Raw genomic sequence first — 16,010 nt, 5'->3', positions numbered from 1 at the left:
CAACACCTCTTCTTGTAAGAACACTCAGAGGTGAGCAAAAAAACCCACTCACGGGGAAATTCTTAAAAAGCGTGGTCAGAGAACATTGGACTCCAACATGGAGACATGTGAAAGATGTCTATAAATATGCACAGACACTCTTAACTGTAAATGTGGCAACAGATCAGTGATGTGCACTCTCATGCCATGCAGCATGTGCCAGCTCCTGATCACACCTCTCTATGCGTTCCCAATCCCCTACAAAACTAATGACCTTAAAACCATGATTATATTCTAAGTCATGTTAATTTTTCCCTTTTGGTATTTGATTGAAATTTGATTAAATACGGCCAAGTTTCTGGCACAAAATGAAAAACACTCATAATAAGGCTGAAACAACACTTTTACAATCAATATATTTCTGAGCTTTGAGCAACACGAAACAAGTTAACTGTCTTTCCATGGGGGAAAAAAGCAGGCAACCTTTCCTGCAAAATGTATTTTGAAGTTAAGATTTCAAAAAATCATTAATGAAAACATTCCTAAAACCTGTCATAGATTGTAACACAACAACCAGCTAAAGGTATTGGTTTGGTCAAGAGCTTGTTGTGTTTTGCGGGTTTGGCTTTTTTGCCTTCCTGAAACAAGACTCTTGTTAAATCTCATTTTCAAGACAGATAAAAAGAAAACCCAACACTTTACAAAGTGTACACAGCCACACTGCTGTGTTTACAACAGTTCACAGACTCAGCTTTTCTAAATTAGAAAACCTTAGGGTGAGCTGCTTTCTTGCCTGCTTGTTTAGCGGCTCAAATCAGCTCAATTACTCATGACTCACAGGAACACGGAAGAATTGTACGAAAACAGTTCTCTAGGCCTGACATACATTAGTCTAAGCTAAAATGCTTTACACAACTAAACACTGCTAAACTGATTCTGCAAAATTCTGATAAATGGCTTGTTGTTTTTCTGATTACAACTTGCACCACCAGAACCAAATCAACTTTGAGAAATCTACCATGACAACCAATATTTACCTCAAGCTCCTTCACTCTGCCCTCATCACATAACATTCACTAACCTCTGCGAAGAGCCACCAACCCTCAGTTTTCTCGTGATTTTCATCTGCTGAAAACCACATCTGAGACACTGTTTTGAGGGGCAGAGGCAGAGGATATCTGCAACAGGGCTGTTCACACTGAATGTTTAATCGCAGAGCAACTGAGTCATGGGTAAACAGAGTGTCTGCAGGCATGCTCAATAAGGAATACTTGCCTGCCTGGGGGCAAAGGAGTAGTCTTGGTGTGCAGCAGAGGGGCGTGTGTGTGGTGTGTGTGTGCAATGTTATGTGTACCCCAGTGCTCTGACTTAAATTGTAACAATAAACCTGAAGGAAAATGCAGCACTTAAAGAAACACGTTCTCAGTTCATAAACCTACGACCACTCTGTTTTCTACTGTGATGAAACCACTCATCTTCAGAGAAAACAGGGAATCCTTCCCCAGCTGCAATGCCAATTAGACCACAAGTAAGATCAACTTTAGAAAAAATGCAGAAATTGTTTAAGAATTAAATACCTCTGAATCTGTGAAAAAGTTGTAAAGGAGTACGTCGTCAAATTCTAAGCCCTTTGCTTCATAAATTGTCAGTACAAGTGCCAAACTAAGCTCCTCAGGTATTTTCTCCTTTGCAGTTTCATTTGCCACTAACACCACCTGCCATAAAAGACATTAAAAAATATTAGTAAGCAAAAAACGGGGGGAAAAAAGTAATAGCTGCATAGAGAAAGACAAACATTACAATAATACAAGAGCCTTCTCAAAACCAGACAACATTTAACAGAGATATTTCAGCACACTCCACAAAAAAGGTCACAAAGCTGCCACTAGAAGACTGACGAATGCGTGGTATGTGCAGACAGTTTTAGATCTGGTGTAAGAAAATTTGGAGTTAGGAACAGGTCAGACAATACCTCACACAAAAAAAAAGAACAGAAAGAACCAGACGTATTAAAAAGAAACAGAAACCAACACAAGAAATGTTTCTAAGTTTAAAAAACCTAATTTACCAGAGAGACAAGGGCTTAAAAAAGAAAGTTGTGGGCAGTTCATACAAAATTATTATTTAGCAACAGAACTGTCAGAATCTGCAAAAAGCCTAAGAAAAGCAAACCTGATGTGCTCCAAATTCAATGGGCTGTGTTTTCCTTTTGTTGCCCCTCAGCAGAATTGCTAGGTCACTAACACTGCAGGACTCCAAGACTGTAGGTTTTGGCCCATCAAAGAGACCACAGTCCTGAGGAAGGCGATCAAAAGATTCTGGAAAATAATGCTGAAGCAAATCAACCACTCCAGAAGCTAAACGGAGAATACCTGCAAAAAGCAGAATACAGGTTTTAAACCTCAGCCTGAAGTCCTTGCAAATGTACCTTTAAAAGATTTTGTTAGAAATTTGGAATCAAGACATATAATGACAAAAACACTAGTCAGAGAGGACTGAAGCTGTAAGTTTCAATTTATGTTTCTGCCAATTTGAGTGGATGCCATTCTTGGGCCTCTAATTCTAAAGATTAGAAACATGCTACAATGGCTTGGAAGCATTTTCACAAAATAAAGGTCACAAATGAGAAACAAGTAAGAAAAGCAGATACAGCATGCCAATGCTGCAAAGTCTTTGGGGATAGGACAACAGAAATGGGTATAATCATTTGTTAAATCTTCCCTCTTACAAATATAAAGCATGCAGTAAGCACGAGAATTCAAAAAATGTCAATTTTAAAATGACAATTTTAAAAACATTCATTTATGGCTTTCCAGTTGAGATGTCAAAAAACAGAACTGACATATCAGAAAAAGCGGTCCATCTTATCTTTTTAAAGCACAGGCCACAGAGAGACTGGCTTTGAATTGGCCAGTATAAAACTTCAATCATTAATGACATCTGAAGAGCACAGGTTCAGATAATAAATAAAATTATTACTCTACCTGAATGGGACCTGTAGTTCTGGTACAACTGATATATCCTTTTTGGTTTTCTAACACGCTGTTTCTTGTTCACAGAGCTCTTGCTTGCGTAATGAAACAGTGACCTCAGGTCACTAAAACGAAAAGCAACTCCTTTCATTATGCTCTGGGCAGTGTCACCAGTTAGAAACATGGCATTAGGGTCATTGATGCATTTCATTAACAGGGCTAGCTCAGCTTGTGTGAAATCTTGTATCTCATCACCATAAAACTCATGGATGGACCATGGCAGCTCCCTGAGCCTTGAAAGTCTTTGAGATAAATTATACAGCAAATCTTCTTCATCAAAGTAACCTCTCTGTGATCGTATCTGCTGATAAAGACAGAAGAGGTGATAGATCTCACTCCTGTCTTCCGTGAAGTTTGGAGATCTCTTTCGGCCTAGCTTTTTGTACTGCTCCTCAGTAAGCTTGCCCCCAAAGCAACTCAATGCCTCAAAAGAGCCTTTCAGAAACGATTTGATTTCTTTCCAAACCAGTGCTGGATTGTACAAGCTTTTACCTTTTATCATTTTTGGCCATATTTCATTTGCAAATACATTGTAAGTCACAAAAGTCCAAGAATCGCTTTCCCTAGAGCACGTGTCTGCAGGTCCTCCATCATCACCATGTTCTGCTTCAAGATTACCTTCTTCATCCTCGTCCTGCCAATTTGGTACAATGAAGTCTTCCTGAGGACTCCAACCAATAATGACTCTTTTAAGACTTCCATCTTCATTTCTTGGAAAAAATGGGTCAGGCATGGATGCATCTAGTAACAGCAACAACTGCTTGGAGGTGACAAACAGTGGAAAATTTTCATCTTTAATGTCTTGTAGCTTGTGGATATTTGGCTCCAGAGGCTTGAAGTGACTGGTCACCTTGGAAGACTTGCTCAGTTCAATGAAATTCTTCTGAACTTCTCGGCACAAGACAGGATTTTTTGTTACAAAGATCTGGTGCAGGTGCTCCAGCCTGTTTGAAGCTTCTACACTACACATTTGGTCTTCACAGTCCCCACATGAATTCACTTCTGCACCAGATATGCCCATGGGAATCTTTTCATCCTCTCTGTCCTGGTCTTGCTCATCACTCACCTGCTCCTCACTCGAATCATCACTCTCCTGTCTTAGTTCACTCTCTTCCTTCCCTGAACTAGCTATTTCAACCTCACTGCATTGTCTCTGCTGCCATGTCTGCCTCTCCAGCAGAGGTCCATCTGCCAAGGTGGATTTTTCCCAGTATGAATAGAATTTCTTCCAAAGCCTATACAAGCAGCAAGTTGTCTTCCCTGTCCCACTTCGTCCAATTAAAATGATTGGTTCCATAGGCTTTGGATTGAGATCAATTACTGCATACTCCAACTCCCCAACTCGGAAAGGGTAATCAACAGAAGACTGCACATCATTTATAATGTTAAGTGCCATGTTAGTACTGAAGCTGTGAAATTTCATTATATTGTATTCCAGTTCTGCTGGACTGGCTGGAGGAAAATACTCAGGCATGGTATGCTCTTTTGATTTTTCTGCCTCCATGTCTTCAACATAACAACGTGGAACACGCTTCTGTGTTGTCACACTGTGGTTCTGATGTCCTTCGTTTATACCCTTGAGCTTTTTCCTCAAAATGCAGGATAAGCCACGGTTGTAGGAAACACATATATTTTCTAAGGCACGGTTCAGCTTGCAGTGGTCAAGAACAATGGCCCAAATTCTAATTATTTCTGTGTAAACTCTACCTGATTTTTCTGGACGACTTTTGGTCTGTTCTGTCTCCATGATCTTTTCTGGACTCTCACTGCAACGAGGAGAAAAGTCAATCGCAAGTTCCCATAGCATTCTTGCACCTTTGCCCAGTTTGGCTTCATACAGCTGGATATCAGCTTTCAAGTATTTCAGTGGCTTCTGAAGGCCCCTAGACCATTCCCCATTGCCAAGCCGCTTAATTGTCATTATAGTTTTAGCTTTCATATAATGAGGCACAGCTTTGCTGCTCAAAGTCTTCAGCATTTCAGGAGTGCACTCTATTTCCCAAGTCATGTTATCAAACTCCTGCACATATGCCTCAATATCCAGGCTCTTCATCTTTTCTTCCTCTAGTTCTTCCTTCTCTCCATAAGGCAGGGCCATACTTAATTCCCCCACTCCCTTCTTTTTCTCCCAGTCATCCCCTTTTCTTTCAGGATGAGCTACATTTCCACAAGGTTGCAACAAACTTCTTCCCTCTTCCAAATTAGTCTGGGCTGAAGACAGCTTTTGCACCAGAGAATGATCCTTTTTCAGGGTGTCGCTCACTTTCAACTGCTGAATTAAAGCTGTGATTGCCTGCACTAGACTTTCCTGCAGTGTTAAGGGGCTGTTTATTCCTTCTGTTTCCTGCTTTGCCAACTGACCTTTTTTTGTTTTTACGGAACATGGGGTTTTTAAATCATTATGCACTGAATTGCCAGATGGTGCCTTTAATGAGAACCCAGACGAAGAATGCCCCGTGCTCTTTGACTGTGAAATCTCAGAGGCTGGAATGGGCTTAGCTGTTTTAACCAATTGCCCTGCTCTATCTTGGCGGTACCTCTTCTTCTCCAGTGCAGCATTATTCCAGGCAAGCAGTAGTTGATCTCTTTTTTTAATTCTATGCATCACATCTCTTCCTGATTTGTTTTTAATATTAAAGTTAATGTCAAATTTTGCCAATAACTCCGTTATTCTCTTAGACTGCTTTGAAAATCCTCTCTGGAAAACAATATGCATCACTGTATTTCCACTCTCATCTTGTGTGTTTGGATTAAGATATGGAAAGTCAGATGGTCTTGAAGCAAAGAGATCAAGTAGATAGTTTAGGATGTTGAAACCAGTGCCATCTGAAAGCAGGAGAACAAACAAAACAAAATTACTAGAAGTCTGTGTTGTATGCCAACAATTTTTAACACTTTTTTTTTTTTGCTGCTAGTAAATCAAAATCAATTTGTTTTAAAACAAATTATGTTTGTAAAACATAATTCTCTGAAACAGCTCAAAAGTGAGCTTTCCCAAGATTCAGGGAAAACAATACAAAGGCAATAAAGCTTCAGAAATCCCTAGTTCTGCAATTATTCCCATAGCATCAGTCAATTTCATTCCTTTTTTAACCTCTGGGTACAGACAGATTTGTTCATTTTCCAACATCAGCCCTGACTGCTATCCAAGGGACACTGGTGACCTGTCATCCAGACAAGCAGCAGCTTGAGGTAGTGCTCTGGGGCCATTTGGTTCACTTTAATATGGCACCCATAAGTAATCTGCTGCAGATAACTTTGCTTTACTAAAATAACCTGCAGGAAATCCCAATTATTTCCTGATATTTGAGGTCCCTGGAGCAACTTCTGACAAAATAAGATTAGATGCCTCCCCAGGGGAAAAAAATTACATATATATTCTACAGCTCTCTGGATTTCATCCAGATAATGTATGTGATTTACACAAGACAATGTATGTGAAACATTTCTTTTTGAGCTGTAAAATAGGGACACACCAAGATCATTGTAAAGAAATTGCACATCAAAAACTTTACAGAGTGAAAAATATTTAAGAGAACATATTGTCACTGGACTTCTTAATCTTTTGATTTAAAAATGACAACTGGCATTACCTATGCTTTTAAGCTCTCTAAAGCCATTCAATGAACTGCTTGTGCTTTTAAAAATCAACAAATTCAGTATTTTAAATTATTTTAATCCATCAACTCAAAAATGCATTTTTTTCTCAACTTAAAATCAAACCTGATCTGGGGCCTTAATTTCACAGTTTATCCTAATTTTTTATATTTTTATGTAAGCCCTACAGTTCTTTCACTCACTTCTCCCCTGAAGAAAACTTTGCTTGATTTACAACTGAACAAAAACTGACAAACAGATTGCAGATGCCATCATAGGATTTCCTTCAAAGTCTACTTCTATTGCTCTAACTTTACCTTTGTTTCTTCCAACATACTTCCAGTTTACACCATTCCCACATAGCACTCATTTTACAGAGTTTCAGGGAGGAGCCTTCCTTGATTCCCCCACATCACCTGAGCTGGCATTACCTCTCCTTACAGTCCCAGGCACCGCAGCCACAAAGCAGAACACATCAGCTTAACAAAGACTGGTGTGCATCCTCTGGTCTGCAGACTTTGGGGGCTGAGTGAGACACAGTCAGACATCCTCATCAGCTGCCCCTGCAGCAGCAGAAGAGACATGGGGGTATTTTCAACAGCAAATGCCTTACCTTTATTATTTAAACAGATGAAAACTGCAGCATGCAAAGGAGTATCTCCTTGTGTAATGGAGAGGTTTCGAGGATCTGCACCTTTGGTCAGCAGCACATATACCAGTTCAAAATAATTCTTTCTGAGGCATATTTTCAATGGTATTTCAGAACTGGTTCCAATCCCATCTGGCAGAGCTGGTGTGAAGGACAGGAAAATATCAGGGCTTAAATCTGATACACCAGATCAGCAGATCTGCTAGCTACATAAAGTTCTAAACAGATGAAGTCAGATGCTGATTGCCAGGCAGGTTACAGGGGGGTTTTCTGCCAGCTTTTTACATGTATGTGTTAAAATACTTTTTGACTAAGAAGATCTTCACCATTTCCCCTTGTCTTCCATTAAGCTGACCAACCAGTCCTTCTGTTGTGACAGGAAGACATAAAGGCCAGAACATATCTTCTCCAAGTCAGTTAGTTGCTGACTGAAACACGAGGCCTCCTTGCACCTCAGGCATTCACGAAGCTTCAGCAGGACCATGTGTCCATAACTAACATCAAGCCATAAGATTACATGATAAATGGCAGTGATGCTAGGAATAACCGCATGCAAAACCAGAAGAATGATGATGTCTACTCTAGTTAAAAAAAGACATCTGGTCATGCCTTCAAAAATCAACAAAGCAGTCAGTTACTTGTAGCATAACATCAGACTGAACCCAAAGACTGTTTTTTGCAGCTTCTGCCGCAACAATATTGTGGCTGAAGACAGAAGAATTAAGACCCAAATGAAACAATGGTTGAAGGAGCAACAATAATCCTTGGTCTATTACCAACCCTAACAGACAAATTTCATTTGATAAACATCTTCCACACATGTAGCCTTACGAGCTTCCCATGTTCCACACAGCAGATGAAGCCATTGTACTGCACTCCAACAAGCTGCTGCAATTACACAGAGCCACAAAAAAACCTGTGTGGTGGTATTTCTGAGAACATGTTGCTCCCAACATGTCAAATAACATACTAGCTCTCTTATAGCACATTAATATTGCAGTTTTTCACCTCCTCGTTCAAGCAAGCATCTTATGAGGTGCACTTGTGTATCCGATCTTTCACACTGTTGGATAATGTTGCCAATGTCAATATCTGAAAGACTGCAGGTTTTGAAGAGTCCACCTCCTGATGGATTTTCCCCATTGGCTTTCCCTGTTAGCAGCAGCAAAACTTTATGCCACATTTGCTTCCCCAGCAACTGTTTTATGAAGCTGTTAGCACAGGCATTGGAGATGTTGCATGAGATTTCTTCAGGGATTTCTGCAAGACAGTCAAGACAACATAACTCATTTAAAGCCATATAATGAAATCCACCTCACTGTAAACTAATTTCAGGATAATTAACTCATTAAATTGAAAGAAAGGAACAAAAAAATGCATCTTTCCATCCTTATGCTGTCAGCCAACTAAGTTTGAACATTTTGATGTATCATGAATTTCTGTGCATATTCCACTGGTTCTGAGTGCAAAACACATTATTAAACATAATTAAAAGCACATTATTCCAGTAATAAAAGTTACAGAAACAGATAAGAGAAAAAAGGGTAAAAGGGCAATAAGTGTATGTTAGCATCAAACACATTTTTCACAGCAATTAAGTTTTAGGAAAGAGAGAAATGGGAACTCACTGCACCTTTCACAGAAGACAGCCATTTCAGAAATCGCTTAACTGCATCTTCCTTCAATACATTTTTATTATGTGCTCCACTTTCACACCTGTAGAACCGGACAAACTGTTCCAGAACATCCTGGAGAGAATCTGTATCAGCTGTGGCACTTTCATTCTCTCCTGCAAAACATTACACAAATTGAAAATCCACTTTCTTGCCAGCATGTTTTCAGGGCAAGACTGTAATGCATTACATCTCAGAGCTCTAAGAAATGTGTAGCGGCAGATTAAAATCAGATGGCTGAAACTCTCATTGCCAATGCCAGTCCTATGATGGATTTCTGACCCCAAAGGATATTTGATACTTTCATCAAATAAACTCTTGTCCTGGTTTTGCCTGGGATGGAGTTATTTTTCTTCTTAGTAGATGGTACAGTGCCATGCTTTGGATGTAGGATGATACTGTTGACAGCACACTGACGTTTTGGTTGCTGCTGAGCAGTGCTTACCCTAAGTCAAGCACTTCTCAGTTTCCCATGCTCTGCCAGCAAGCACAAGAAGCTGGGAGGAAGCATGGCCAGGACAGCTGACTTGAACTGGCCAAAGGGATATTCCACACCATAGAATGTCATGTTCAGTTCATAAATCAGGGGGAACTGGCCACAAAGGGACCATTGCTGTTTGGGCACAGGTTGGGCACTGGCTAGTGGGGTGTAAGCAATGGTAGCATGCATCACTTGTGTTTCTTGGGTTTTATTCCTCTCTCTTTCTCCTCTTCATAACTTTAATAGTAATAATAATGGGTGGTAGTCATTTACTTTGTTTCAATTTTTAAACCGTTGTTATCTCAACCCACTACAGGAGGGAGGAGGAAGTCAGTCAAGGGCTGCTTGGTACTTATTTGCCAGCTGAGGTCAAACCAAGACTCTATTTACCATAATACACTAGGCTGAAAATTGTTATAGCTTCTGTACACAAGCAGGAAATGCTGCCTCACAATTATCTCATTGTTCAGAAGTTTTGGAGTAGATGGCCAAACCCAGTAATGTTTGCAGCATACACTTTTAATGAGTTGTCCTGAGCTTGTCTCAGTGCCATTTAAAAAAATAAAGCCATAAAAGAATTTGTCCTCTTAAAATTAAAAACCAAAAAAAAAAAAAAATACACCACACCAAAATGTTATCTACAAGTTTAAGAGATATTTATGTAATGGGAAAAAGCAGATTTGAAATGATGTCCCAATAAATGCTCCTAAATAAACACTGAAAGACTTGGCCTCTATTTCCTAAAACCTTCAAGGAATTAAGACACATCAAAGACCAAAGAAAACAGTAGCTTTAGTTCTTAGGAGAAAGAGAGAGACAAAGTTGGTCATCTTTTTAGAAAGAAGGACTAACCTCAGACTTGTAAAGCTGGGCCTTCATCTCCAGCCTCTGATTTGCACTATGTTTAGAAAACTACTGCAGGCTGTGCATTGCCAAAAAATAAAAAACAAAAATAAAAAAAACCCTGGCCACAAAAGACAGGCTGTGCAACCTGAAATGCCAACCAAGGCAATTATCACCACAGAGGTATTGGTGTTAACTTTCTAACTGAGAACCACTGGGATAAAACCTTCTCCAGAGCAGAGATCTCCACCGTAAAGAAAAAAACTGTGTGAATTTCTTTGCCAGGAGCAGTAAGATCCAAGTACAGTGAAACCCAGTGTTTTCAAATAACCTTATATGCAATACACACATGAAAACTGAGATGTAGCCTAAAAACTTTGCTTTATGCCAAGCTTGATCTGAACACCACTTGGACAGCAGTTGCCTTCAGGCAAGGACAAAATGTTCACTATTGACTGGTAGGAGATCATGGTGACAACTCACAGGGCAAGTTAATAAAACACACCCACACTCACTTATTTGAAATAAAACAATTTTGTACCTAAAGGTTATAATTTTAAAACAGGAAAAGTGTTGCTGTTGAGCCGCTAGCAGAGAAAAGACCCGAGTTCTCAGTGTGGCAAGAAAGAGGAAATTTATTATTTTGATTTCAATATATATAGACTTTTCAGAGGTCGCCCAGATTGGTCAGCCAGAAACCTCCCCCTAGGCCTGACTGGCCAGGCCTGAACTGTCCAAATCTCGAGACACTGTTTAAAAAACATCCAAACTTTATCTTTGTTTATAAAACACAACGGAATGTTCTCACGAGAAAGACCTGTGCTAGCCACAGAAAAGCACACACTGCATATAGTACCTGTCTGTTTCCCAGAGGAAGTGTGTTTCTCAATATGCTTGCTGACTTCTTTTACAGCATCAAAGTTTTTGTTCTTTTTCAAGATATCTATGACATATCTTGACCGTGTATCTGGAACAGTGGGATCAACCCCAAAATTCAGGAGCATGATCACATCTTCTGTTTGTCCTAAAGCAATATATGAATAAAAATTAGAGGAAGAATAATTCACATTGTTCAGCACTTTCATTCTGTTTTCCTTTTATTTCTAATCACCTGGCACAATTTCTAGCATAATTTTAACTTTAAAAAATCTAAATTTTTCCAGTGTAGTAAGCTGACAGCATGGAGATCAGTCAAAGGCTGGACTTGAAGATATCGGCAACCTTTTCCAAACTTAGTGATTATGTAATTTTATGATTTATAACATTTATAATATATAGCTATTAATAGATACATATAAAGATACACATTTTCTAATAATATATAATACATAAAGATTAAGAGATAAACTTTAACAAATACATATATATTAAAAGTATATGCTCTCTATGTAATAAATACCATACCAATATTACTAAATAAACTTTAAACATCGACCCAAAAGCCTGGAGTTACCTCGGCATTGATGTTTGCTTCCTGTTGCCACCTCGTGGGCAGAGTAAGAAACACAAGGAAAAAAGCCAGGCTAACATAAAAGAAATCCCACTGAAACTGTGAAGGAAAGCATTTCGTTTTCCTCCTCTGACAAGGCACACTGCTATCTAGGCCTTAATTTTTCACCTGTTTAAAAGAACAGGAGAGGTCTGATAATGACTTATATCTTAGCCAGGATTTTTGTGATTCTTCAAAAATTTTGTAATGGACTATGTTTCATCAGTTAAGCAATAATTGACTGTGTTATTTTAGCTGGTTTTAATTTAGATATGTGTAGGTTGAGTGTCAGTAGAAAACCCTGAGAGGTTACCTCACTGACCTGCAGAAAGGAACTCCATGGACCCACACCCCTTAGAGAACTTAATCAATAGCTGAAGAACAAAATTCAATAAAGGATTGTGTAATGGTTATCCTATAACTAGAGATTAATTAGATGCCGTAGAACAAGAAAGAATCTTGAGCGAGTTAAAGAGTCAAAGGCTTATAGACCCCAGAAAACATGATTAATACACCGCAGGTGCAGTAAGGGAGACACTTCATAGACTTGTACACCCCGGAAAACTTAATCAACAGTAATTTTCTAACCAGGGCAGTAAATTTATTAAAGCACTGTTTAGCTGGATCAAACTTGGTTATCCATTAAACAAAGATAGATGAGAGGTTCTGATGGTAATTAAGTGAAACAAAACACCTCTACCATGATGCAATAAATTGGACGGACTTTTGGGAGCACCTACAAAAAAGACTTAGATGTTATAGTATATATAAATGTCTGAAAATTGTTGTTTCTCTGAGTATGTTGGTGGCAAATAAATTCCCAATATGTTCACAATTTCGACTCAAAATTGTTATTAGGAATGTTCATCTCACAGCTTTCTGCTGTTAGATTTTTAAAACTCTATGTTTTGGGCCTCCAAGTGGTCTAACATGATTTTAAGGGCACATCAAAATTTAAAAGGTAACTTCTACGATTCTAAAAACTGCAGCATACTTGTGAGAAAATCCTAACCAGCCAAACCAAAGAGCAAAGGAAGTGGTCACACATCAGGCACACAAATTTAAAACGGAACTCTTGAAATGTTTAAATGTCAGTTGCCTCTACATGTCTACATTCAGATACTTTCTCCTTTTCATCCTTAGCATGAAACAGTAAACACTAGGGTCTGAAACTTTCTTCCATTATAGATTTTTCCATATGAAAACAAAACAATACACACACACATACACACACAAAAAAAATTGTATTTACTGCGTTTCTGTGAATATTCACTGGAAGAGGCCACAATATGCAGCAGTGTATGTCCATCTCTGTCCTTCTGGTTGATCCTATCCTTCAGCTCTGGCCTCCAAGTCAGTAACCATCTGAAGAGATGGTTCTTTGCTGAAAGGATAAAAAAAAAATCACACTTATAGAAACAGATCCTGGGGTTTTTTCCCTATGGAGTGGCAAGATGCAAATATAAGGTTGACTCGTGACTCTGTTACACACAAAGCAACTGTTGCTCCACACCCAGATGGCAGGAAGAAATATGTACCTTTTTCAAAGCTGATATATTTGGGTTACAAAAGACCCATATCAATCACTCTTTTGCTTCAAACCACAAAAAAGAATAACCATATTGGGTTTCCACCAATATCAGGCATGGGTGATCAAACAGTGTGTTTACAACATTTCTAAAAGAGTGCTTTATTGGGATGTGCAAGGTGATACCTAGATTATCTGATGTGAGCTGTTGGCATTTTTTTCAATTTAAAAACAGCCTAGCTGCCAGTTCTCTGATAAAAGCCAGCATGTTTTATTTTAGCTGCAGATATCACTCACTTGCTTTGATACACAGTCTGATAACAGCATGCAGTGGATACACTCCGATGGACTCAGCCTTCGCCCCAATGGAAATCAGCCACTTGACTAACTCTGCTACTTCCTGCAGCTTCTCACCATGACCATACAGCTCAGAAGTCTGGTAACAAAGAGAACAATTACAACACATTATTTTTACATACACAAAAAGCATTTCTTTTTTAATATTTTCCATATTTTCAGGACAAGAATCAGTGGAACAAGAACAACCAAGCCATAGCCACTGTAAAATGAAACTATTTCATAGAATGGCTTGGGTTGGAAAGGACCTTAAAGATCATCTAGTTTCAACATCCGTGCCACAAGCAGAGACATCTTTCACTACACCAGGTTGCTCAGAACTCCATTCAACCCGGCTTTAAACACTTCCAGGGATGGGGCACCCACAACTTCTCTGAGCAGCCCATTCCAGAGCTTCAGCAACTTCTGAGCAAAGAATTTCTTCCTAATATCTAATCGAAACCTACTCTCTTTCAGTCTGAAGCCATTTCACCTAGTCCTCTTTAAATTTTGATGTGCCCTTAAAAAAAGCATCTCAACCATCTTTCTTGTAGGCTCCCTTCAGGTACTGGAAGGCCCCAACTAGGTCAATCCAAAGCCTTCTCTTTTCCAGGCTAAACAATCGCAATTCTTTCAGCCTTTCCTCACAGGAGAGGGCCTCCTCCATCCCTCTGATTGTCTTGGCGACCTCCTCTGGACTCACTCCAACAGACTGATGTCAGGAATAGTGAGTGTGCCCAGCAGGACAGGGCAGCAATGATCCCCCTGTACTTGACATTGATGAGCCCACACCTCAAATCCTGTGTTCTGTTCTGGGCCCCTCACTTCAAGAAAGACACTGAGGTGCTGAAGTGTGTCCAGAAATAGGCAATGGAGACGGAGAAGGGTTTGGAGCACGAGTCTAATGAGGAGAGGCTGAGGGAGCTGGGGGTGTTTAGCCTGGAGAAAAGAAGGCTTGGGAGAGACTTCATTGCTCTCTACGATTAGCTGAAAGGAGGTTGTAGCCAGGTGGGGATCGGTTTCTTTTGCCATGTCCCAGGTGAAAGGAGAGGAAATGGCTTTAAGTTGTGCCAGTGGAGGCTCAGATCAGATATTAGGAAAAAAAATTCACAGGAAGAGTGGTTAGGCAGTGGAATAAGTTGCCCAGGGAGGTGGTGGAGTCACCACCTCTGGAAGCATTCAAAAGGCATCTGGATGTGGCACATGGGGTTTAGGGGTGATTATGGAGGTGCTGGGTTGATCTTGAAGGTCTCTTCCAACCTTGATGATTCTGGGATTCTGAGAAAGCACACAGCCTAAGCAGAAGCCAGTTGAACTTAAAAAGTATGTTCTAGCAAGTCCTTAATGAACATGAAGCACAGTCTACAAGGGGTACAGCAATATAAGGTACTCTGGAGGTGTGCAGAGGAAGCTCAGATGGAAATAGAGACAATATGCCAGAAGGATCAGGACATGAGGAGGTGGTCGGAAACAGTGTTCAGACAAAACTTCTACATTTGTGCCAGTCATCTTTTTAAATAGCAGTCTTCACACATGCTTCCAACATTTACAAATAAATCTTTTTTTCTAATACCTCATGCCAAATTTTGACTGGCAAGAATTACTCTTTGAGCACAGTTATCAGATCAAAATACAACAGATTACAAGGAGAATGTAGCGGCAGCAGAGGAAGTTTGAGTTGTCAGAAAGCCACATTTTCTAATTTTCTCAAAAGAGAATCAGTACTTAGGGATTTTGCTTCTTGTTCCTTCAGCTTCCCATGTGTACAACAAACCCAATAGAATAGGTACGATTGGTTGGGCCAATTCAACAAAAAAGGACAAACTATTTTGCAAAAGCTGCCCACCTTTCTTTTCCTGTCTCAATGAGGCATTTTGCTTTGCTTGCCCAGGAAGACACTCTGCTAAGACACTCTGCATGGGCCTTCCGCTGTGTTGCCATGTATTATTGCCAGTGTGAAGTTACTCTGCTAGCATTAGCATAGCACACCTGCCTAATGATGCCCAACCAAGACATGCTTGCGTATATCCATTCACTAATTCTTCTGCTGCCTCCAAAAACAAGCCTGCAAAGAGATGTTGATTCATTTCCTTTGCATTACCCTTCTTTCTCAGATTTACTCCAGCTCACTCTGTCAGGCACCTAACTGAAATACATTTACGGAAAAAGCACCAATTTGAAACTATTATGACAGAAGTACTACAAGCACTGTAACAGCCAAATGGCAAATTCTGGCATATTCCACCAATAAACCTTAATTTGCCAGCCAGTAAATGGCAAGCAAAGATACCGTGCAGCCTACAGCTAATGTGTTCCAAAGCTCCTGTCAGGAAAGAAACTGTATGAAATCTAGAAATTCTTTACTGTGAGGGTGATAAGGCACTGGAACAATTTGCCCAGAAA

General features: G+C 39.7%; 1 protein-coding gene across 2 annotated transcripts in view; it reads right to left on the bottom strand.

The window, feature by feature from the left end:
• The window catches only part of TRANK1 (tetratricopeptide repeat and ankyrin repeat containing 1), a 51,453-nt gene that overhangs the window by 17,698 nt on the left and 17,745 nt on the right, over positions 1-16,010 (bottom strand). For both annotated transcript variants that reach the window (XM_085051450.1, XM_085051451.1), the window contains exons 7-15: positions 13,569-13,707; positions 12,996-13,127; positions 11,111-11,278; positions 8,891-9,046; positions 8,266-8,517; positions 7,222-7,398; positions 2,964-5,837; positions 2,152-2,351; positions 1,557-1,694 (exon numbers count right to left, since the gene is read on the bottom strand). In XM_085051450.1, coding sequence (XP_084907576.1) covers positions 1,557-1,694; positions 2,152-2,351; positions 2,964-5,837; positions 7,222-7,398; positions 8,266-8,517; positions 8,891-9,046; positions 11,111-11,278; positions 12,996-13,127; positions 13,569-13,707 — 4,236 coding nt within the window. The remainder of the gene's footprint in view (positions 1-1,556; positions 1,695-2,151; positions 2,352-2,963; positions 5,838-7,221; positions 7,399-8,265; positions 8,518-8,890; positions 9,047-11,110; positions 11,279-12,995; positions 13,128-13,568; positions 13,708-16,010) is intronic.

The sequence above is a fragment of the Lichenostomus cassidix genome, chromosome 2 (genome assembly GCF_008360975.1).
Source record: "Lichenostomus cassidix isolate B80296 chromosome 2, HeHo_3.0, whole genome shotgun sequence".
Classification (NCBI taxonomy): Eukaryota; Metazoa; Chordata; class Aves; order Passeriformes; family Meliphagidae; genus Lichenostomus; species Lichenostomus cassidix.
The sequence above is the reverse complement of the archived record's forward strand: the minus strand, read 5'-3'. Positions and strand labels throughout refer to the sequence as shown.